The sequence below is a fragment of the Ailuropoda melanoleuca genome, chromosome 16 (assembly GCF_002007445.2).
Source record: "Ailuropoda melanoleuca isolate Jingjing chromosome 16, ASM200744v2, whole genome shotgun sequence".
Taxonomy (NCBI): Eukaryota; Metazoa; Chordata; class Mammalia; order Carnivora; family Ursidae; genus Ailuropoda; species Ailuropoda melanoleuca.
Window position 1 is genome coordinate 64,847,842 of NC_048233.1, and position 22,646 is coordinate 64,870,487.

At 49.9% G+C, this 22,646-nt stretch overlaps 1 protein-coding gene across 1 annotated transcript in view; it reads right to left on the minus strand.

Moving 5' to 3' along the window:
• The window catches only part of ELF5 (E74 like ETS transcription factor 5), a 43,321-nt gene that overhangs the window by 631 nt on the left and 20,044 nt on the right, over positions 1-22,646 (minus strand). The window contains exons 4-6 of the mRNA XM_034645862.1: positions 8,323-8,373; positions 1,747-1,815; positions 343-538 (exon numbers count right to left, since the gene is read on the minus strand). Of these exons, the coding sequence (XP_034501753.1) occupies positions 343-538; positions 1,747-1,815; positions 8,323-8,373 (316 nt within the window). The remainder of the gene's footprint in view (positions 1-342; positions 539-1,746; positions 1,816-8,322; positions 8,374-22,646) is intronic.

A 22,646-nucleotide genomic window follows, 5' to 3' on the forward strand; every position in this document is an offset into this window, starting at 1 on the left:
GGTTACCCTGGTATTTGCACACCCTGTTATCAGCTTACACTTAAACCTTTCCCAGACACCTCGAAGACTAAGCCTCACCACACTTAGATCAAAACGCGTTTTGTGTGTGTATGTGTGGGACGGTCTGCATTCAGCGTGACCCCCAGGGCCGCTGCCAAGAAGGAGAAGGACAGCGTGTCCGTTTACAAGCCATAATCCCACCTGTAACTAAGAACCAGAGTGTTGTCTCATGACCGTTCGATTATCAACGAAAAAGCTGCAAAAACAGTTTAGTTTTCTATGGCTGGCCATTTTATATAACCCTGCCCTAAGGCACATGGGCATTTCATGCTATTAACTCACCTGAGAGCTCGGCTCAACTTTTCATACGTCATTCTGTCATTTTTCTTCCTTTGTCCCCACATCTTTGCCAGGGCTTCTGACTTTACCACCCGAAAAATACCTTGTTCCCTATCTTCCCATTCCAGAATGCCACAGTTTTCTTCAGGAGAGAGAAGCAGGTCTCGCACAAATTCCCATAGATGAGAACTTTGGAGGCCTTTTGAGAAGGAAAAAAAAAGTTACTTACAAATTAAAAAAAATTTTTTTCTTCTAAGAGTTGTACTATTTCTCCTTAACTCATGAGGATTGCTGCTTTTTTAATGGGATTATTTTCCATATTATGACCGAGTGCTGTACTTGGAGCCTCCCTGGGCTGTAAAATGTCTGTCTTCTATTAAAGCAATCATAAGGGGCGCCTGGGTGGCTCAGTCAGTTAAGCGTCTGCCTTCAGCTCAGGTCATGATCCCAGCGTCCTGGGATGGAGCCCTGCATCGGGCTCCCTGCTCAGCGGAGAGCCTGCTTCTGTGGCTACCTCTCCCCCCTGCTCGTGATCTCTCTCTCTCTCTCTCACACACTCTCTCTCTCAAATAAATAGACTCCTAAAAAAAATAAAGCAACCACAAAACACACATACAGGGACGACCGAATTTATACCGACTAGAAGCGCTGTGGCTCCCAGCCTGTCCTTGTTCTGTGGAACTATGGACTAATTCTTAGGAGTTAATAAAATGACAGTCAAATGATCTTTCTGACAGGCAGTATGGTGGTATTAAAATCCCATAGCCACACCTGTCTGGGGGGACCAATCCTACAACGATGTTTTTCATGAAAAGCTGGTATTTCTCTTGTTCCATTAGAGCTGTGGTTAAGATTAGTTCTAGTGTCCAACTGCCTGGGGTTGGGTCCTGAATTCACCTCCTCCTAGCTCTGTAATCATAATCTCTCCAGTTATCTGTAAAATGGGATCAGAGGAGTACCTACCTCCTAGCAGAAGTTGGAGGATTATGATTTAACACATATCAAGTGACTGGTACCAAGCCTGGCAGAGTTGATTCGGCCCTGGGTAGCTCCGTCTTAGGGGCGGGAAAGGCTAAGAGAATTGCCAACACACGGTGTTTTCTCTACTATCGTCCCTGAGTACTTAAGAGAGAAGGACCCTCAGTAGACCAGGAGAAATAAACCCTTATTCAGAAATTCACCATGGTTAGACGATTTCTTTGCTTCGTCATTTTAATTCTACAACACATTGTCCAAGTGAAAAGAAATGCGATTTTGATAACAATTGATAAACGTCAACTTCTCTGCTGGCTTCTTTGGGGAACCCCTGGTCCCCTTCAAACATTCAGTGTCAAAGCTTATTAGAGTACTTTGTCTAATGAATGGTTTTAGGAAATTAGAAATGAGAAAGGGCATCTCTACACTTACTCGTTCGACTATGACTGTGACAGTCTTGACTTTTGATGCCACTCGTTTTCAAGCAATTAGAATCAGCATCTGCAATAGAATGAGTTATAGCAGTAGAAATGGTTCAGACCTCAGATCACCCCAAAATGAGCCACGATGAACTGGACACCTTTGCGGTAGAAGACACCAGGTGAGGTGCTTTGGGGTAATTAGTAGGTGGGCGGTGTTTGCCTTTAGGGAGCATTTCTAGTCAAACACTAGGGACCTGCTGGGTGCCGGGTTCTGGGCTCTGTGCTGGGAATAAGCGAGAACAAGACAGCTGTGGTCCCTGTGCATGTGGAATTTAAGGACTCATGGGCAAGTTAAAATACAAGTCAGACAAACAAGTCACCCATTGTAAGTGTTATGAAGGAAGCAAGACATGGGGTAGCAAATGAAGGGTGGGGGGAGGGGTGCCCAGTTTGGCCAGGGAGGGCCTTGTGTGCGGGAGGCATCTGCGCTGATGTGAGGAGGTGAGCGAGCCTTCCGGGGGGAAAGAGCAGCACAGAGAGAGAACCCGTGAGGCATGTGGTGTGCCCAGAGGTGGAGGGGTAGGCGGCGATGCTGGGGAAGCTGGCTGCCGGCAGAGCCCCCAGGGCCTTCCTTGCAGGCCCATGGTAAGTGCTTGGGATTTTATTCAAAGAGTAAAGTGAAGACTTTGGATTTTGACAAGACCCACATTTTAAGAAAATTCCTCTGACTACTGTATGGAGAACACACTAGAAGGGACACAAGTAAAACCAAAGAGACCAGAGCTTAGGAATAACAGAAAGTAAGGCATCAACTCAATACAGAGCTCAGTTAGGACTTGTGCTGTAAGTAGCAATCTGAGACACTTGCACAGCACTGATTCAAAGGAGTATATGATTTACAGAAAAGAAAAAAAAAAGAAAAAGAGGTGGTGCCAGATCTCACCCTGCCCCGCCACTCCCCTTGCTCACTTTGCTCCCCGCCATACTGGCCTCCTGGCTTTTTCTGAAACTCCCCCACACCTTCCACCCCAGGGTCTGTGCACCTGTCCTCCCTCTGCCCTGAGTGCTCTTTCCTTGGATATCCATGGGTTCAGGCCCTCCTCTCAATCTTTGCTCCAGGTCACGTTCTCAGTGGTATCACACATGCTCACTCCCACCCAGAGTTCTGCATCCACTTCCCTTATTATTATTTGTTTTTTGCTGCGATACTTATCATCATCAAACATAGGATATTGTATATTTATTTATTTAGTTCACTCTCTGTTCCCATCAGAAGTCAGGAATTTACGTTTCCAGAGGTATCCTCCCAACATCTAGCCCTGAACCTGGCACATAGTAGGTGCTCAGTAATAGCACTGAGCAGTCACTAGACCAGATGCTATTCTATACTAACCATACGCACTGTATGGTCTAGTAGGCATACTATGCCATAATCACTGGGTGGAAGAATAGTACGTTGCTAAGCAAAGGAATTGTGTTCCGTGTACCACACTGCTGCCCAGGGCAATCTCAGTGTCCCTGGCTCATGTCATTCCCTGGCTTACCATCCTGCAGTGCTCCCCTGTTTGTCTCCGGGATGAAGGCCGCCATGCTTGTCAGGCCTTTCACAGACTGGCCTCCACTCAGCAATCTAGCCTTCTCTGTTGCTGCTCCCCAACTTCTTCCCTTCTCTTGGGTCAGAGAGTCCCAGTGCTGTTTGGCTTTCTCCTGCCTCAGGGCCTTTGCATGGCTCCCTGATCCCCACTTCCACCCAGTTGACTCGCACTGTCCAGACCTCTTCAGAAATTCTTCTCTGAACTTACCTTCTGGGTTAGACCCCTTCTCTGTTCCATACGCCTGTGTGTTCCTTAGTATCACAGCACTAGTCCAACTCTCTAAGGATTCACCTGTCTCTTTTCTGCTCTACTGTGGAGCACTTACTAAATGCCAAGTGCTCGTTAAGTGCTTCACACACACTGTCTGCTTCAATCCCTGCAGCCACCCTGTGCGGGAAGAAATTGAAGCCCAGGGAGTCTAAGGATTTTATCCAGAGTGGTGGAGGCAGGGCTTGAATCAGAGCAGCTCCGTTCCAAAGCTAACGTTCAGAACTCCTTTATCTTGTCTTTCATAGTAGGTGTTCCATGAACACTTCGTGAATAAGGATCAGCTGAGTTTGCTGAGTGTTTAGTATTGCCAGGCACTCGACCTCACCCACGCTTGTGATGAACGTCTATTCCTATCCCCATTTTACATAGAAGTAAATGGGGGCAGAGCAAGGTCGGGGAGCTCACTGCAGCTCATTCACTCATTCGTTCATGAGCGTTGAGCCACAATATGCCCACTGTACCAGGTGCTGGAGGCACAGGCCGAAGCAGGTCTCTCCTCTTGGGGACTTACATCCGGGTGGGTAAGGACATCTAATGAACAAGCAATAAACGCTGAGAATATTGAAGCAGGGTGAGGGTAGGGCAACAGTGGTTAAGGGGGGTGAGCAAGGTTGCACTCTTAGAGCCAGCAGAGAAGACTCCCTGACGAAGAGGTACTGGAGCAGGCAAGCAACGAACCCCCGGGATGTTTGGGGGGCACGGTTCNCCGGGCTGAGGCAGGTTACCAAGTCAGAGCTGCCACCAACGCCAGCCTGAGGCCACAGCAGCACCATGGCCCCGCCGAACTTCTCTGGAGAAGCCCCCGGAGCTCCGGGCGACAGTTCCCCTGGACTCAGAACTATCTTCATCTCTAGGGGTCCCCGCAGCTGGGCTGTGCCTGGGGCGTGGCCTGGGTTCTCTGCTGTCTGTGCGATTTGGAGAGGTTTGGTTGCTTTGAGACCGGAGACAGTTAAAATGTGGCCAAAGGATATATTTTCAACGGTTGACTGAAGTCCAGAAGCCGAGATGGGGCTGGAGGGGCAGTTTCCCAAACCAGCTTACATGTCCCCCATGCCACGAGTGGTGCTGTGAAGCCCACGCTCCATGCCAGCAGGAGAGGCTCAGAGCCTCCGGACAGGAGGTTCCCGGCAGTGACCCGAGGCCTGCAGGCTTGGTTTTCCACCATTTCTGCCGTGGGGCTGGGAAAGGGCAGGTGGAGAGCAGAGAAAGTAGAGAGTGGCTGGGGGTGTCACTTGGGTCAGCGTCACAGATTCAGAGCTTGTTGGGCCTGGGCTGGTACCCCAGGCCCAACAGTACCCAGTACCCTTCCACGGGTACGAAGTTGAAAATCATCTCATTCTCTGGGTCACTGAAGAGCTGGGCCCAGACCCAGAAGAGTCTGGAGGCTTGAGTCTCAGCTGAGGGGGCAGTGGAATGAGGAGAAGGGTCTGGGGGCATGCGCACCCGTCTGTGTGTGCATGTGTGCACACGCATGCATATGTATGTGCGTGCGTATATCTGTGTGCATACGTGCACATGAATGGCCCAATGTACAGAAGCACAGACTTTGAGAAAATGAGTTGGAATCCCATCTGTGCACGTCTTTGCAAGTCATTGCTCTTCTGGTTTCCTGAGATGGAAATGGGGCAACCATCCTACGTCATGGAGTTAGAATGAGGATCAGTGAGTTAGAGTACGTAAAACACCGCACCTGGCACTGCCCGGGGCACAGTGCTTCACAGGGTAGATGTTCGTCTTCGCTGCAGACTGATGGGAACACTACTTGCAGCCCCAGGATGCCAGCTGTCCTCGTTGGCCAGCCCTTGGCCTCTGGCCAGCACATCTCATTTCTGCACTGGGGGGTAACTGAGATCACGAAACATCACTTGGGCCATAGGCGTCGTGATCATATGTCCTGGATTTTCTAGAACAGGCTCATTGTATAATCTGTCGGTCCATTGTCTTCATTCCTGTTAAATTATATGTTGGGGTTTCTGTTCTGGGAGAGCTGTGGGAGAGCCATGGATGGGCCGCAGGGGTCCCATGGGAAATTCACGGTTTTCTGGCTGTGGCAGTGGAGGCTGTCATTCGGCAGAGCTGTGGTGCTGCTTTTTCGGTGTGCTCACCGGACCACTTAACCCTGAGTTCAGTCTAGAAACAGTGCCTCTCTTGTTGGTAAGGCTAGGCAGGGCCTGCACAGGGCAAAGCCTGAGGCAGCGGCCATCGTTGAGGGTTTGTCTCTGCAGAGATACCAGCTCAGAGCCCTTGTCTTACCATCACCTCTACCTCCAGAAACTTCTCTCTGCCCCTCCCATCACCTGGTCTGGGCCACCACTCTCACTCTCCCTCCTAGCCGGGCTCCTTCCTGACCCAGACACGGCAGTCTGGGGGATCTTCTTAAAGTGCAAATGGGACTTCATTGTTTCTCTCTTCAGCGGCTTCCCAGCCTGCTCAGAATGAAATCCAAACTCAAAAGCTGTATGTGACCTGCTCCTGCCCTGCTCTCGGCCTCAGCTTCCACTCCTCCCTCCGCTGATGTTGCTATGGTCTACCAAGGCACTCTCCAAGAAAACCACGATGATGGTAATCTGAGCAGTCGTATGTGGTAGCCACTAGCTGCCTGTGGCTATGGAGTGCTTGGAATGTGCCTAGTGTGACTCAGCAGCTGAGTTTTCACTTTATTTAATTTTAATTAAACGTAATGGCCACATGTGGCTACTGGTCACTGCATTGAGCCTCCTAGTGCTAGCTTTCTGATTCTTTCTCAAGGGCTTCAAAAGTGTTCCTGCCTCAGGGCCTTTGCACTTGCCACTCACTCCCTGTACCCTTTTCTTCCCTCTTCCTGGCTAACTTCTGCTCAACCTTTAGACTTAATTTAAATATATCTTCCTCCAGGAAGTCTTCCCTCATCCCTAATGAAATGCAATCTGTTCTCCATCACACACACATAGCACCCTGTCCTTTTCCTTGGTATCATCATACTTAGCCATTACAAATTTATTATGGGGATTATTTGTTTAATGTCTCTCTCCCTTGCTTGCTTTATGATGGAAAGACCAAAGTTGCACTCATCATAGCAGCCATGGCACATAGTAGGTGCCTCGGTCCTGGGTTGTGGTAAGTGTACACTAAATGTTTGTTGAATGAATGAATGAATGAATGAAAAGGGAAAGCAAGGGAGGCATGAGGGGAGGAAGGGGTTAAGGACTTCGGACTTAGACACACTATCTGTCACCTTCCTAACCTGTCACATTTAACCTCTAAGCTTTCATTGCTTTGTGGTACTAGGTACTAGGTCTTGTCTTACAGGGTTATTAGAAAGATTACCTGAAATCATGTTGGTAAAGATTCTAGCACAGGGCCGGGCTCATTATTAGCACTTGGTGAATGCTAGCTGCCATTATTATTATTATTATTATTATTCTAGCAATGACTCTAATTGGGGCTAGTTCTATACTTCTTCTAAAGAACGTATGGGACACACTATTTCTTCCTAGCTGTGAGGGAGGCAGGCTGGCAAAAGACACCCATTTCTAGGCAGAGACCTGACCACTGGGAAAAGTTTGGGCAGGTCAAACTCTCTGCTGCTTAGGAGTATGGCAAGCACCTCCCCTGGGCTCAAGCCTTTAGGCAGACTCAGTAATGGCCCCTGGGCCTCAGTGGGCTCATTTCTTCCCAGGGGCTTGGCTTGGCCTGGGCTGGGTGGAGACAGCAGTGTTTATACCCCGCAGACCACTGTGGATGGAAGGGAAGGGATTCCAGGCAGAGCAAGAAGCTCTGTGGGAACTTTGTTTGCAGGCAGGAGAGGCTCTGCCCTGCGGCCTGAGGGCGGGGAAACCTCACGGAAGGCAGAGCCGCTCCTGGGAGGGCCGTGGGGGTCTGTGGGCCATGGCGTCCTCTGTAAGCCTGCAGCGTGGGCTTTACAGGCACTGCTGTTCCTGTGCTAAAACTCTGAATGAGAAAACCTGCATTAACCAGATACCCTGAATCCTCAGTTGATTGCTTGGGACTTTCAGGACAGGAAAAACAAGTCATAAGAAACCATCTGCCTGTGCCTGCCCCTCAGAGGCCTCAGGAGTCCCCTGTCCCCCCACATGCCCTGTCCTCCCTCTGTGGATGAAGGGGCTGAAGTCTATGGAGGGAAGGGGCCTGCCCAGGACCCGCGTCTCCTGCTGACCCCAGGCCAGGGCTGCTATGCGGCACTCAGTAACTACAAGCAATGACATCATCATCTTTAAAAAAGTGAGAGCTCCAAATTGCATTTCCTAAACCTTCTCCACCTGCAAAAGTGAGACAGCATTAATTCTCAGAATCAACAGGGCTGCTGGAGGGACTCTACCACCTTATAATTAAAAACTTAGCTCCGATCTTGAGAGATGTTATCAACTACAGGGCCCCCAGGGGTTAGTCATTGTGATTACTGTTGCTCACAGATAGCAGGGTTTGGAGTACCCGTGTGGCCAGTGCACTCCAGGCACTTCATAAGCACCGTTTCTCCAGCTCATCACAACTGCAGAGGGTCGCTCCATTTTACCGACAGGGAAACTGAGTCTGGGGCAGGACGAGGAATCCATAAACCCAGGCCCCATGCTCTCCACCACATCTTCCCCTGCTGTCTTCTCCTGGTCTGTGACTGTTTTAGGTCATCAACATTTCGGTTGTGGTCAAAAAAGAACCGTCACGCCCATGCGCCCACCAGCGGCCTTGGCAACGCCTGGGGCAGCATGAACTTGGTTACTTACAGTCTTTGATGGCAGCCTTGGTCTCTTCAGTGTCAGTAAAGAAGGAGTAACCTGGGAAGGAAAAAGAAGTCCACAAACCATACCAGGCGATCCTGGTTTCCCCCGCCGGGAGAGGGGGTGCCTGGGAGAAGGGGAGCAAGCAGCCCCTCTGCGGGGTAGTTTTATTTCAGAAAGAACCTTTAAGACCACCTGGCTCTTCTTGGGCCAAACGGAAGCCACCTTTGGGAGATGACAATCTCCTGGTTTTTAAAGGCTACCTGGAGCGGGCCCTGGGGCCAGGCATTCCAGCGGCTTCGAGGATTTTCCAAGGGGGCCTGGGCCCTGAGCTGGGCTGTGTCACCACCCCCAGTATGACCTCACTCAGTCTCTGGGCAGCATGTGACAAGACTCCAGCTGAGTGAGTTCTCCTTCTGCTTCCCTTGCAGGGTCTGTGATCTGTGATGAGGCCTCCAATCCCTTGGGGATTTGAACGCCCGTTAAGTCCTGGTCACAGGAGAAAATAGACATAGGAGGCCAAAAGGAGTGCAAGACCTACCGAGAGGGTGTAATAAGGATTTGGGCGACTATGTCAAGGACTCCCTTTGCCTCTCTGAAGAATGGGGTGGGCTGGGCAGGAATGAAGAGTCTGAAATCAAGTTACCACGTGGCGGCACAGGCCAAGGGACACCTCTTTTCCAGCTTGGTGTCCAGTAGGATTAACTTCCACTGACTGAGGGGCCTGGAACAGGACCCATTTGTGACTGTTTATTCCCAGTGCCATTTTCTGATGGGTTCTGGTCAGCCAGGGCATCTGGGTGCACTGTGCCCAGAGGGCCACCCAAGAACAGGATGGAGGACTGACCGATGAGGGACCCATTCCACTTCCACTGTGGAAGCCACCCACGGCCCCCTGCCCTCCCTGCTGTCTTCACCCTCCTGCGACCGGTATCCCTGTGTTTCTGGGCCCTTGAATCCTATTGAAATACCTCCTGAGCCAGACATCACCCTGGGCCCTACCCCCCTGTAGCTCCTTCTGTCCAAACTTACTTGTTCTGTGTCCTGTTCTGCCGGAGTCCTAACCCATGCAGTAAAAAAAAAAAGGCCTAAACTGAGTAATAACCAGATCACCATCTGATTTATTATACAGACACTTTTGGGAATGAAAGATAGCGCTGATAATAATTAGTCTGGGATAACAGGTGAAACAGTGTGTCCTGGGCACATTGGGACGCTGTAAACAACTCTGGTCTTAATACATGTGCTTTGATTCACGATACACAGTATACATTCCTGCTTGAGGACCATTTAAGGAGGCATTTCCGAGTAGAGCAGCTTGATGGTTAGGTCATTCTGCCCAACACAGTAACTACCCTGGCCTGAAATTCCACCCTTTGGAGTTGGCTTTGTGACCTCAGAATAAGGAGATGCAAAATATGGCCTGTTGGAAAAACAACTGTGTTTGGTTTGTTTTGCACGGACCCTGAGGTCATGGCTCCAAGGACAGGGATTCGGGGATGTACCAAGTGTCAGGAAAGGGAAGCGCCCGGGCTAAGAGACCCCAGCACAGGGGCTGCTGGGGTTTGGCGACAAATTTGATTGACATGATGTTTGGTGAAAGCTGGGGATGCCAAGCTGCATCCTCTTCCAGGATGGAACACCACCCTGTCCACGGCCCAGGGATTCTCCAGCAAAGTGGTTCCCTCGGAAGGTTCTGAATGGATCCCCTCCCTGAGTTGCTGTGATTTATTCACACTTTCTCCTTTTCACAGAGGGCCCTCTCTATGCCCCAGGGCCCCTGCTCCTGGCAGGGGGCTGTCACTGGCTATAATAAAGCCAAGACTGGACAACAGTGGACAACAGGTCTGTTTGTCCCTTTGTCACCCCTGGTGGGTGGTGGCTCCCAGGGCAGAAGCTGAGAAGTGCCCCCGGGCCAACATCCATAGCTTTCCTGCCCCCAGGTACCCATGATGGGGGAGAACAAGGGGAAAGCAAAGAATCTTAGAGTTAGAGTTGGAAGGTCCTCTGTGGTTTTCACCCCAAACAGGAATCCCTGCCACAGCATCCCCATCCATCAGGGGGCTATTAGTCTGCTTGATTATCTCCAGTGATGGGGAGCTTCCTACCTTTAGTATCTTCTAAAGCAGTCTTTCAAAAAAAAAAAAAGGGTGGCTAACTTTAAGAAAAGTCTTTCTTAAAATTGGACTGAGATGTGTTTCCTTTATTTTTTAAAAATGTCTTTCCCCTCGGTTATATTCATAATGACAAAAGCAGCTGCCATTCACTGCATTTTCATCTTTATATGCCTCTCCAGGCCGTGTTTCATGGAGTCCTGTCACCCGTGGAGGTGTGTATTATTATCCCAGTGTACAGACGAGGCAGTAGAAATTCAGAGAGGGCAAGCCCTTTGCCAGAGGACCTGTGGCTCCGGAGCGCTGGAGTCAAGGTTGGAACACAGGTCCTTCCGAACTCAAAGCTCTTGCTTTGTGTTGCCTTTCCATGAATCAACTCTGTGTGCTGTGTGAGCTTGGAGAAGTGACCTAATCGCTTGGGACCTTAGTTCCTTTATCTGTGACATGGGGGTACAGAATTATATGTTCTCAAAGAAACCTTTCCAGTCTGAAAACACCCGTTCATCAACATTCTGCTCTTGCGGGGCAGGATGAAATGGTAAATAACGCCACTGGCGCCACCTTCCGGCCGTTTGATCCTCGACCATTAGGCAAGCGATAATGAAATGCCAATTAATCGGACTCCTGGAAACGGGAAGGGAACGGGTCTAGTTCATTTTCTTCTCGTTCTACTTACTGAAAAGTCAAGCAGAAACCTCTTTTTTTCCCCATGTCTTCTGGTAGCAAATCTTAATTCACATCATACATTATTTTGTTGTATCTGCCTGGTTCCTGAGTGGTNCCGCTTAGGTTAACATCCACATCCCTAGGCTGTGAGTTACAAGGGCCTCCGGCTGTGGGGTGCTCTGGGGAGGTTGCCCAGGTTTATCTACAACACCGCAAAAACCAGAGGAGACTGGATCTTACGGGTGCGCCTTGGGGCAGGAGAGAGAAGGACAGGCAAGAAGCCCAGTCATGGCTTGGGAGTGCCTGGGGCCTAGTTTTGGTGCTTGGAAAGAGGGGGACTAGAGGAGAAAGGGAAGAACAAACAAGGCCCTTCAGCGGTTGGGTTTCAGACAACAGGGTATCCAGTGCACAGTCTTTGGAGCCTGACTCTCCTGGGTTCAAACCTGAGTTTGCCTGATTTTGACCTGGGCAGGGTCCATAGATGGTAAAGCCTCAGTTTCCTCATCTGTACAATAGGTATTAATATGGCCAACTCACAGGGCTGCTATACAGTTTGGAGTTGACGTGTATATGCTGTGGAGTGCCTAGAAAACTGTCAACCAATTCAGTAGTTACTAAATGACTGCTGTGTGCCAGGCCCAATTCGAAGCTGATTTGATTCCCTCTGCTCTTATGCACAGTTGCCAACACTAGTTACTGGTTTGTGCACTGCCTCTGGTCACCTTGTGCCGAGGGCCTCAAGCTGGTGAGATGTTGCCTGGAGGCCAACAGATCTTGGATCACCACAGCAGCCTCTGCTGGGGAAGAGAGATGTGGGGAAGTTGGTTGTATTGTTGCTTTTGTGGTTTTAATGATACTTTGAGGAATTTCCATCCTGAGGCCAGAGCCCCTTCACTCCTTCAGAGGAGCCCCATACAAACCCAGACAGAGGTGGGCACTGTCTTGTCTGGGAGGCTGGGAAGTGACCATGCCTGGCTTGGAACAGAGACTGGGTGCCCCACAGTTCTGTCCCAATGCCAGGAGAGACAGAAACGGTGGCAGACAAGGGGTATGGAGGAAGTGAGGTACCAGGTACTTGGTTAGGCTCTTTGACACAAGTCTTGTGGCTTCCATGGTGCTTATTCATTCATTCATTCATTCAATAAAAGAGCTTCAGTCTCCTCACTGGCAGTATGGGGATAATGATAGCACCTATGTCACAGAGTTCCATGGATTAAATGAGCTACTATATGCCAAAGTACTTAGAACAGCGCCTGGAAGATTCTAATGCTATTATTAAAATTGTCATTGAACACTTGTTATGTGTGAAGCAACAAATTGTGCGCTAAGGATTCATGGTAAGACGTTTGGTCCTTGTCCCCTAGAAGGTAATGGATTTTGAACCTGAGGGTCACAGAGGCCTTGCCCCAGATCCCACAGCCAGCGTGTGGCAGAGCTGGGATTTAAACCCTGGTCGGAACTTGAGAGCCATCGCTCTTCCCGTTCCATCATACTGGTCCTCAGAGCGTCAGGACAGGGAAGAGATAAAACATGGAGAGAGAGACAGAGGCAGACAGAGAGCTAGAGAGAGTGAGAAGGCCTGAGGAGAATGGTGGAGAGGAGAGGGTGGCTCAGGCTGTGGGGATGACAGAAAGTGTCACTCATGAGTTAGACTCCACAGCAAATGTCAACAAGGCTATTCTCATTCCCGCATAAATGTTGCATTTGCCGCCACTGTCCCCAGTGAATCTGTGGAGCTTCCAGTCCCAGGCAGGGAGATGCTCTCTGCCCTCAGGTATATCACTCCCTTGGGAGCTCCTTAGGCACCTCCTGTGTGTCAGCTTCTTAAGTTCCTCAAATGCTCCCAAATAGGTATGATTTCATAAAGGAGGAAACTGAGGCTCACCCTAAAACTTGGAGCCATCCCAGAAATCTCCTTTCCAGCCATGGAGTGGATTAAGGGGTGATCAACTTAAATAATAGATTTGTTTTAATTTATCTTAAATTTTTAATCAGAATTTTATGTGCATGTGGATAAAGGGTTGGTACTCTGCCAGGATGGTAGAGGTCAATGTTGTTGCCTCTACCTGGTGGGTGAGGAGACAAGGAAGCTGCCTCTCTTCTTGCTTGCTGGTCGCTGGCTGGAGCTGGCCCACTAGCCCATGGTGGGGGGGGGGCTTGTGGCCAATAGGGTCTCCTGAGAAAATAGGGTGGCCATTTGTCTGGTCTGCGCTTTCTTCTACTGATTTCTGGCTTGAGTAAACCTAGGGGGACTTTGACATTCCTGGTATTCTGATGAGGGACGTTTATGAGGCTTGAAATTCTTCCGCCCTTGGTCCTGAGCTGAGCCCCCAGCAGAGATGGCTATCGGTGTGCAGCAGTTGGAGGACACACTTTATTTCTTTTCATGGAAAGGTTTCGCCAAGTCCCCATTCCCTCCTCTCTCCACTTCCACCCCCTTGTTATTTTCTTTGGCACGTGAAGAGGGCCGTGTTGTTTCTGGAAGCCAAAGGGCCTAGAGGATTCGGAGAAACACCCGGGTGGGGGTGGGCACTGACATGAGGAGGTGTTGCTGGCAGGCTCCCTTCCCCTCAGCTCTTTCCTTTGAAGCTCACCCACAGAGAAGGCTTTGTGTGCAGCTCCCTCTGGAGGGAAACCAGAGCCAGAGCCAAGCATGGCGGGCTCTCCTCTTCAGGAAAGGCCTTCCCACAGGTCTGGGAGCTGAGAGGAAAATGGCTGTTCTCACTACACGGAGGGCAAAGAGAGCCAGCATCATGGGGTGCTTTCTCGTTGCAGTATGTTTCTATGGTCTTATCCTCACTAGAGGGGTGCAGAGGTGAGGCTGACAGAGGTGAGGAAGGTCGGCTTCATCTGGATCCTCCTCACCCCTTCCCCTGTCGCTTCCTCAGGATTACTCCTGGCCCAGAACAAGGTCTCCATGTACCTTCTCCTAACTAATTCCTACTTATCCTCAAGACCACAGCTCACTTCCCCATCTCAGTGAGACTGCCCATGCCTGCATAGCCCCCTCAGGTGTCCTTCCCAGAACGATTCACCCCTCACCCCCCTCCCCAAACCATGAACTTCACATGGCCGTCCAGCTCTGCTTTGCTCACCCTGAGTCAGGAGTGCTTGGGGATGGGCCTACCCTGCTGTGGGTGCCCAGTGAGTGTAACCAACTGGCCAAATGACCAAGGCCTATTATCCCCACTTTATAGGTGAGGGAAAGGAGGTTCTGGGAGATGACGTGACTCTGCTAAGGCCACTTGGCTAGTCAGTAAGGGAGTTAGGTCCACATTCACTCTTCCATCTTTAAATGTGGGAATTTTGCATCATTTCATGCCTCACTGTTCTTGGTTGAGGAGGCCCAAGTTGGACACACATCCCTAAGACTGACTAAAAAAGATTTGGATAAGGGCATATACATATATTAATATATATATATACATATATATATATATCTTTAACATATATATATCTTTAACATATATATATCTTTAACATATATATCTTTATATATAAATTTAGGTTACAAAAGGTTTAAGAAATCAGAAAGAGGATGGGAAACTGATGATGACAAGGCTTGCAACCTTTGTGAGGCTATGAAGAAGGTCATCTTGCTACTTGGGAGAGAGGAACTCAGGGCAAATAAAAGAAGCGGTAATGCACCCATAGAATGTGTTATCTTTAGTAGATCATATTGTCTGGGAATACAGAGTGTTCTTCTCAGTGCATCTAGCATTTATAAAATGACCCAAACTCTTGGGAGAAGCTGAGCATTGAAACCCTTCTGCCTAAGTGTATGGCTTGGGGACGAACCACATCCCCTGCCTGGTAGCCTTAATCTAAATGTCCACAGGCCACTATTAAGCACAGTCTCAGCCAGCTCCTTTGAAGTTGGAAGTAGGTCAGGACATTTGTTTAAGGACCAACTACACTGGGAGGAAGAACTGAACAGCTAAGGGAGTTTTCAGCAATTCTGGGGGGAATTCTCACAAGTGATGCTATAATTTAGGATGTATTTAAATTCAGTGGGAGGACTTAAGCCTAGAGCTGGACTGGCACACTCACATGCCCACATGGTCAGCAGGGAATGTCCACGGAAGTCGCTGAGAACAGAGACAGGCATGTAGTAAGTGCTCATTAAATACCATCCATTTATACTTGTTAATATTGAGGCTACCCTTACAACTCCTTTTATTTCCCTCAAATACTTCTAATATGTTCTGTGTGTATGTGTGTGTGTGTGTGTGTGTGTGTGTGAGCAAATTCCAGAGATTTGGGTTTATTTTCTTTACGAAAACTGAGGAAGTTATATTATAAGTGATGCTAATTTTTNCACTAATTTTTTCTTGAATGGCCAGCTTGAGTTCGGCGGCCAATACTGCTCAAAATGTGGGGTTGCTGGCGAGTCTGTGTGATTTTGTAAAATTCTTGATGTTCAGGACATACATGAGACCCATGCTCTGACACTGGCGGGGAGGGGCAGGGGCAGGGGCTAAATCTCCCCCACCCCCGGGAGGTGGACAGAGGCACCATGTGGCACTAACCCACATGATTAGTGCCTGTGCGTCTCCTGTGGAAGCTCCAGAGAGTGGGCCCAGTAATCCACGACTTTCGTTCTTCGTTATAGACATCTGTGGTCTTCTCAGTCTTAGGCAAAGTGTTCTTTAAAAAATTCTAGGTGAGTCCTTTTGCCATCTCTTCCAAATGGATGGCTGCCCCTGAGCCCTTCCTACATAGAAATTCTGGAGCCCATCCTGTTCATTTTGGGGGAGCCTCCCTTGAAGCAAAAATTTGGGAGGGGAGATTTTGACTTTTATTATTACAACGAAATAGATATGCAGCCGAATGCAAAGTCTGTGAGACTGGAGACCGTGAAAGTAGTTTGATCTTAGAGCTCTGAGTTCGGTCCCCCGACCCTCTGCAGGAGAACTTGGTCTTTCTCCTCTGCTGATTGGGGAACCTTGATGAGAAACTCTGAAGCTAAATGAACCTGCCAGCTACCAGAGTTCAATCAGACTCTTGTTCCCATTCTCATTCTATGGTTCCATCGAATGACCTGAAGAGGAAGGGATCTGCAGGAAGGGACCTGGAAGGGAGGTGAGGATTGTGAGCGTAGGCTGGGGAATGGACCTTCCTGATTTGCAGTCCTGGCTCTTCAATGCATTAGCTGTGCAATCCTAATGGGGCTTCCTTTTTTTTTTTTTTTAAAGATTTTATTTATTTATTTATTTGACAGAGATAGAGATAGCCAGCGAGAGAGGGAACAAAAGCAGGGGGAGTGGGAGAGGAAGAAGCAGGCTCCCAGCAGAGGAGCCTGATGTGGGGCTCGATCCCATAACGCCGGGATCACGCCCTGAGCCGAAGGCAGACGCTTAACCACTGTGCCACCCAGGCGCCCCCCTAATGGGGTTTCCTAATCCCCCTGGACCTCAGCTTCCTTCTGCAAAACAAGAATAACAGTGCCTACCTTGTAGGAGGTGTGCTGTGAAAAGAAAAAGAAATGGTACATGTAAAGAACTTAGCCCAGTTATCTGGAGGACAGTAAGCCTTCAATGTAAGTCACCTGTAATTCGTTACTATTTTGGGACTGCATTTGTTGTCAGGGAAATGAGGCCTTCTGCACTGGAGCCTCGGTCTAGCTGAGGGACAAGAAGAACAGAGCAAGCTGAGGGCTCGGTGTGGGGAGGCAGACAGTCTGGGTCAGAGGAGGCCTGAGTTAGGCAGCCTGGACCATAATTAGTGTGATTTATTAGCATAGGGGAGTTGGGAAAGTTTTTTGCCTGGGGCCGCACTGAAGAGAGCCCGCAAATAGACTGGGTAGCATGGGGGCACCATCAATTGTGGCTTTGTCACCGAAAGGAAGGACTTTATGGGGGGTGGGGGGAGCCTGAAATGAAAAATTATTTCCAGGTTTCCTCCCAGTGATGATTGAGCTCCATCCAATAGCCCTTCTTTGCATTCCTTCCGAACCTGTGGAATGATTTAGACCATGAGATGGTGGAATGGGAGGGAAGCCCGGAGTAGTGTAAGAAACCGGATGGAGAAAAGACTGGAAGGGCTGGTGCAGATCAGCGAAGAGCTATGGCCTGGAGCATGTGGGGTTGGGAAGGCGCAGGGAGCACTAAGCCCCAGGCTGCCCAGAAGGCTCAGGTGTGTGCAGGGTGGGCTGTTGGTGGTGAGTGCTGAGGTCTCTCTCTGGAGGTGCTCCTGGGATGTGACCGCTGCCATGGGCCCACCTCACACTCTTCAGTGATTTTGTTTATTTTTCTGGTTTTGATTTAGAGATTCTTAGACTCTTTTGGATGTGCTCTCAGACTTCTATACCCAGCATATTAATCTTGCTGAGAAAAGCCCACATGGGACCCAAATACCTCTCTCCCTGATCTTCTGGATGCTAATACCCAAAAGGTTTTGCACCTTTTCAAATAAAGTTCTTTCTTTAAATAAACTTTCCCATGATGTAGCAACAGCTGACATATTTGTGGAGCACCTAGAATGTAGGAGTTAGCGTGCTGTCCTCTGTGCTCATGTGAACCCCCCTCCCATGTGCCACCAAGTCCTTGAGTAAGTGGCAGAACCAGGAGTAGGTCATACCAGGGTTCTCTGGGCCGTAGCACCTTCAAGGTGCAAGAGCCTTGCTTGAGGGTGGGGATGGAGAGCGGGAGCTGGAGCCCAGCCTTCTTAGCTGTCACCGCAGGTCCCTGAGGGACCTCTTAGGAACCCCTGAAACGCCCTAATCTAGAAACTTCTGCCTCAGATGAAGTAGAAACCAGAATCCAAAGCAAGGGGGCACCGCATGTCGGCCTGGTCACCTTGGCAAACAGGGGAGGGGTGTGTGGGTGTGTGGAGGGTCAGGGCGGGGTGCCAGAAACAAGGTGTGAGGCCAGAATACTCCAGGACTCATCAGAACTTGAGGGGAGAAATCATCTTTAAAAAGTATCATATGCTTATCAAATACAGGCGGCCTGGCCTGCACACTTTGATAAAGTTTTCCAGTATTGGTAATTCTTTATTTTAAGAGAGCAGAGGGTTAATGAAATTCTAGAGTGTTTTGCAATCTGTGCCCGTCTACTTGCCGGCCTTGCAGTGAGGCCACGCAGAAGGCCTGCTTCAAAGAGCAGGTCCGATCCTTTGTGGTTAGCGTGTGGTGGGCACGGATTCAGCGGCTGTCTGCTAAAGCCATTTGAAAAGGTTGTGAAAACAGCTGGTTTTTCTGACTCAGTAGATATTCCTCCCTGCCCTCCTGTAGACATCGTTTGTCTAGTGGGCACATCATTTCTTTCTCCCTTTCTTCCCCTTTGGTCTCAAAGTATCTAAGCTGTCAAATCCTGAATTGGAAAGGATGAAACAGGGACCTTTGTTGTTTTGTTCAATAGGAAAAATGAAGAGAGGAGAGGGACTGAGCTGTTTTTCCACTCACTGGGAGTTGTGAGGGGTTCCTGGCAATGGTGAGCACCTACCAAGTGCCCGGCGGTTCACGAAACACTTTGTATGTGATACATCAGGCCTCCCAAGCCTTGGAGGCACATGCTGCTCCAGCTAGGAAAGTATCTCTCAGAGCTATTAGGAAAAACCTGCCAAGGTCACGGTCCGGTGGTTAGTGGCAGCGCCAGCCCCCATGGGAACCCAGACTCGGACAGGAAGCTGCCACGGGGACAACTGTGAATTCAAAGTGCAATCTCTCAGGATGGCCGGAGAGATGTCTCACTGGCCACAGACCACGGGGAGTTTGCAGAGCAGTGTCCGGAGATGAATCTGGCTGCCCCCCTGCTGCCTCCCTCTCAGAGAGAGCCCTGCAGACTCTCTGATGGAGGCATGGCCTCTCTGGGAGGGAAAATACAGAGGCCCGGCCAGGCACTTCTCCCACCGCGGGGGCTCTGAGGAGAGCCAGGGCCTACAGGGCCTACCCAGTGCCCAGGCAGCTCTCGACTACCCTTTCACATCCAACTTCTCTCCACCTTTAGGAGGGCAGAGACATTCAGCTCCTTCGGGAATCCCGAGAGCCAGGTGGCAAGTCAAACGCGGGACCCCTCCTGCAGGGAGGGTTACTCCTGCAAGATATTTTATTTTCATCGTCCCCATGCCTTGGTGAGACTTTGTCTTCTCTCAATGGGTGGTGGGAGAAGAGGGCTATATTTGTGATGCAGGGATCAGAGAAGCTTCTGGAAGGGGTCTTAGCAATGACCTTGTCCACCCTCTTGTTACACTGTTGGAAATGCAGAGGCCTCAGACAGGAGAAAGCTGTGTCTTTATGTCTGAGATGTCAGGCATCAGCCCCATTGGTAATCCTCCTGGTGATGGCTTCTGTTAACCCTTGGTTTTTGTGGTGGTGGTGGTGGTGGTGGTTTTACTGTGGTAAAATAGACCTAGAATTTACCATTTTCACTCTTTTTAAGTGTAGAGCTTAGTGGCATTAGGTCCATTCACATGATTGTGCCAACCATCACTTCTGCCCGTCTCTAGGCCTTTTCATCTTCCCAAATTGAAATTAGTCCTTCATTTTTTAAGCGTGCATGTGAGCTTGTCCTGCCCCGACCTTGTCCCAAGCACTTCCCACGTATTAACAAACCACCCCGATAACCATTCTACGAGGTAGGCATTACTGCTATCTCCATTTTACAGATGAGAAAACTAAGGCCCGAGAAGTTACAACACTACAGTTACTAAATCTGAAAGCCAGACTTTGCATTGAGGCTGTCTGGCTCCAAAGTCTGGGCTCCAATGCCTGGAACACTTCCCTGGGGCAGACGGGCCATCCCCTCCTGCCCCCTCGCAGCTGCCACCTGGCAGAATAGGCAGGAAGAGGGGGTTCCTGGGATGGCAGGTCTGGGTTATACATGTGTGGAGAGAAGGACCTTCTCTCTGGGCCCTGCCATCATGGGACATAGNGGCACATGCTGCTCCAGCTAGGAAAGTATCTCTCAGAGCTATTAGGAAAAACCTGCCAAGGTCACGGTCCGGTGGTTAGTGGCAGCGCCAGCCCCCATGGGAACCCAGACTCGGACAGGAAGCTGCCACGGGGACAACTGTGAATTCAAAGTGCAATCTCTCAGGATGGCCGGAGAGATGTCTCACTGGCCACAGACCACGGGGAGTTTGCAGAGCAGTGTCCGGAGATGAATCTGGCTGCCCCCCTGCTGCCTCCCTCTCAGAGAGAGCCCTGCAGACTCTCTGATGGAGGCATGGCCTCTCTGGGAGGGAAAATACAGAGGCCCGGCCAGGCACTTCTCCCACCGCGGGGGCTCTGAGGAGAGCCAGGGCCTACAGGGCCTACCCAGTGCCCAGGCAGCTCTCGACTACCCTTTCACATCCAACTTCTCTCCACCTTTAGGAGGGCAGAGACATTCAGCTCCTTCGGGAATCCCGAGAGCCAGGTGGCAAGTCAAACGCGGGACCCCTCCTGCAGGGAGGGTTACTCCTGCAAGATATTTTATTTTCATCGTCCCCATGCCTTGGTGAGACTTTGTCTTCTCTCAATGGGTGGTGGGAGAAGAGGGCTATATTTGTGATGCAGGGATCAGAGAAGCTTCTGGAAGGGGTCTTAGCAATGACCTTGTCCACCCTCTTGTTACACTGTTGGAAATGCAGAGGCCTCAGACAGGAGAAAGCTGTGTCTTTATGTCTGAGATGTCAGGCATCAGCCCCATTGGTAATCCTCCTGGTGATGGCTTCTGTTAACCCTTGGTTTTTGTGGTGGTGGTGGTGGTGGTGGTTTTACTGTGGTAAAATAGACCTAGAATTTACCATTTTCACTCTTTTTAAGTGTAGAGCTTAGTGGCATTAGGTCCATTCACATGATTGTGCCAACCATCACTTCTGCCCGTCTCTAGGCCTTTTCATCTTCCCAAATTGAAATTAGTCCTTCATTTTTTAAGCGTGCATGTGAGCTTGTCCTGCCCCGACCTTGTCCCAAGCACTTCCCACGTATTAACAAACCACCCCGATAACCATTCTACGAGGTAGGCATTACTGCTATCTCCATTTTACAGATGAGAAAACTAAGGCCCGAGAAGTTACAACACTACAGTTACTAAATCTGAAAGCCAGACTTTGCATTGAGGCTGTCTGGCTCCAAAGTCTGGGCTCCAATGCCTGGAACACTTCCCTGGGGCAGACGAGCCATCCCCTCCTGCCCCCTCGCCAGCTGCCACCTGGCAGAATAGGCAGGAAGAGGGGGTTCCTGGGATGGCAGGTCTGGGTTATACATGTGTGGAGAGAAGGACCTTCTCTCTGGGCCCTGCCATCATGGGACATAGGGGGAGACAATGGGGACACAAAAGCCTTCATTTTCCTCCTTCAAACTTAGCCTCAACTAAATATTGAGGGGCAGAAATAGAGGACGTTCTTCATCATCTTTCTGGGAATCAGAGTGTTTCTTAGGCCTAAGGGAGAATTGGATTATGTATCTGGCTGACTCCGGACCCTTCAGAGAGGGTGAGAGACACCATGTGCGTGCGTGTGCACACGTGTTGGTGGTGGGAGCAGGTGTGGGACTGCATTACGGAGGTAAGCATCGAGAGTCTGTGTGTGATGCCCTGGCCTCTGGCCTGGAGGCAGGGGCTTCCTTCTGGTGGGGGACAGTTCGCAGCATCCTCAGAGGCTTGGCCTCTCCTGGACCCACCTGCCTCCCACTCCTGAATGTGGACCGTGCCCAGCTGGGATGCACAAGGTTAAGGTCCCGTGAGGACTGACAGCTTGATTAGGACTTGCATCACCAGCCTTNCAGTGCCCAGGCAGCTCTCGACTACCCTTTCACATCCAACTTCTCTCCACCTTTAGGAGGGCAGAGACATTCAGCTCCTTCGGGAATCCCGAGAGCCAGGTGGCAAGTCAAACGTGGGACCCCTCCTGCAGGGAGGGTTACTCCTGCAAGATATTTTATTTTCATCGTCCCCATGCCTTGGTGAGACTTTGTCTTCTCTCAATGGGTGGTGGGAGAAGAGGGCTATATTTGTGATGCAGGGATCAGAGAAGCTTCTGGAAGGGGTCTTAGAAATGACCTTGTCCACCCTCTTGTTACACTGTTGGAAATGCAGAGGCCTCAGACAGGAGAAAGCTGTGTCTTTATGTCTGAGATGTCAGGCATCAGCCCCATTGGTAATCCTCCTGGTGATGGCTTCTGTTAACCCTTGGTTTTTGTGGTGGTGGTGGTGGTGGTGGTTTTACTGTGGTAAAATAGACCTAGAATTTACCATTTTCACTCTTTTTAAGTGTAGAGCTTAGTGGCATTAGGTCCATTCACATGATTGTGCCAACCATCACTTCTGCCCGTCTCTAGGCCTTTTCATCTTCCCAAATTGAAATTAGTCCTTCATTTTTTAAGCGTGCATGTGAGCTTGTCCTGCCCCGACCTTGTCCCAAGCACTTCCCACGTATTAACAAACCACCCCGATAACCATTCTACGAGGTAGGCATTACTGCTATCTCCATTTTACAGATGAGAAAACTAAGGCCCGAGAAGTTACAACACTACAGTTACTAAATCTGAAAGCCAGACTTTGCATTGAGGCTGTCTGGCTCCAAAGTCTGGGCTCCAATGCCTGGAACACTTCCCTGGGGCAGACG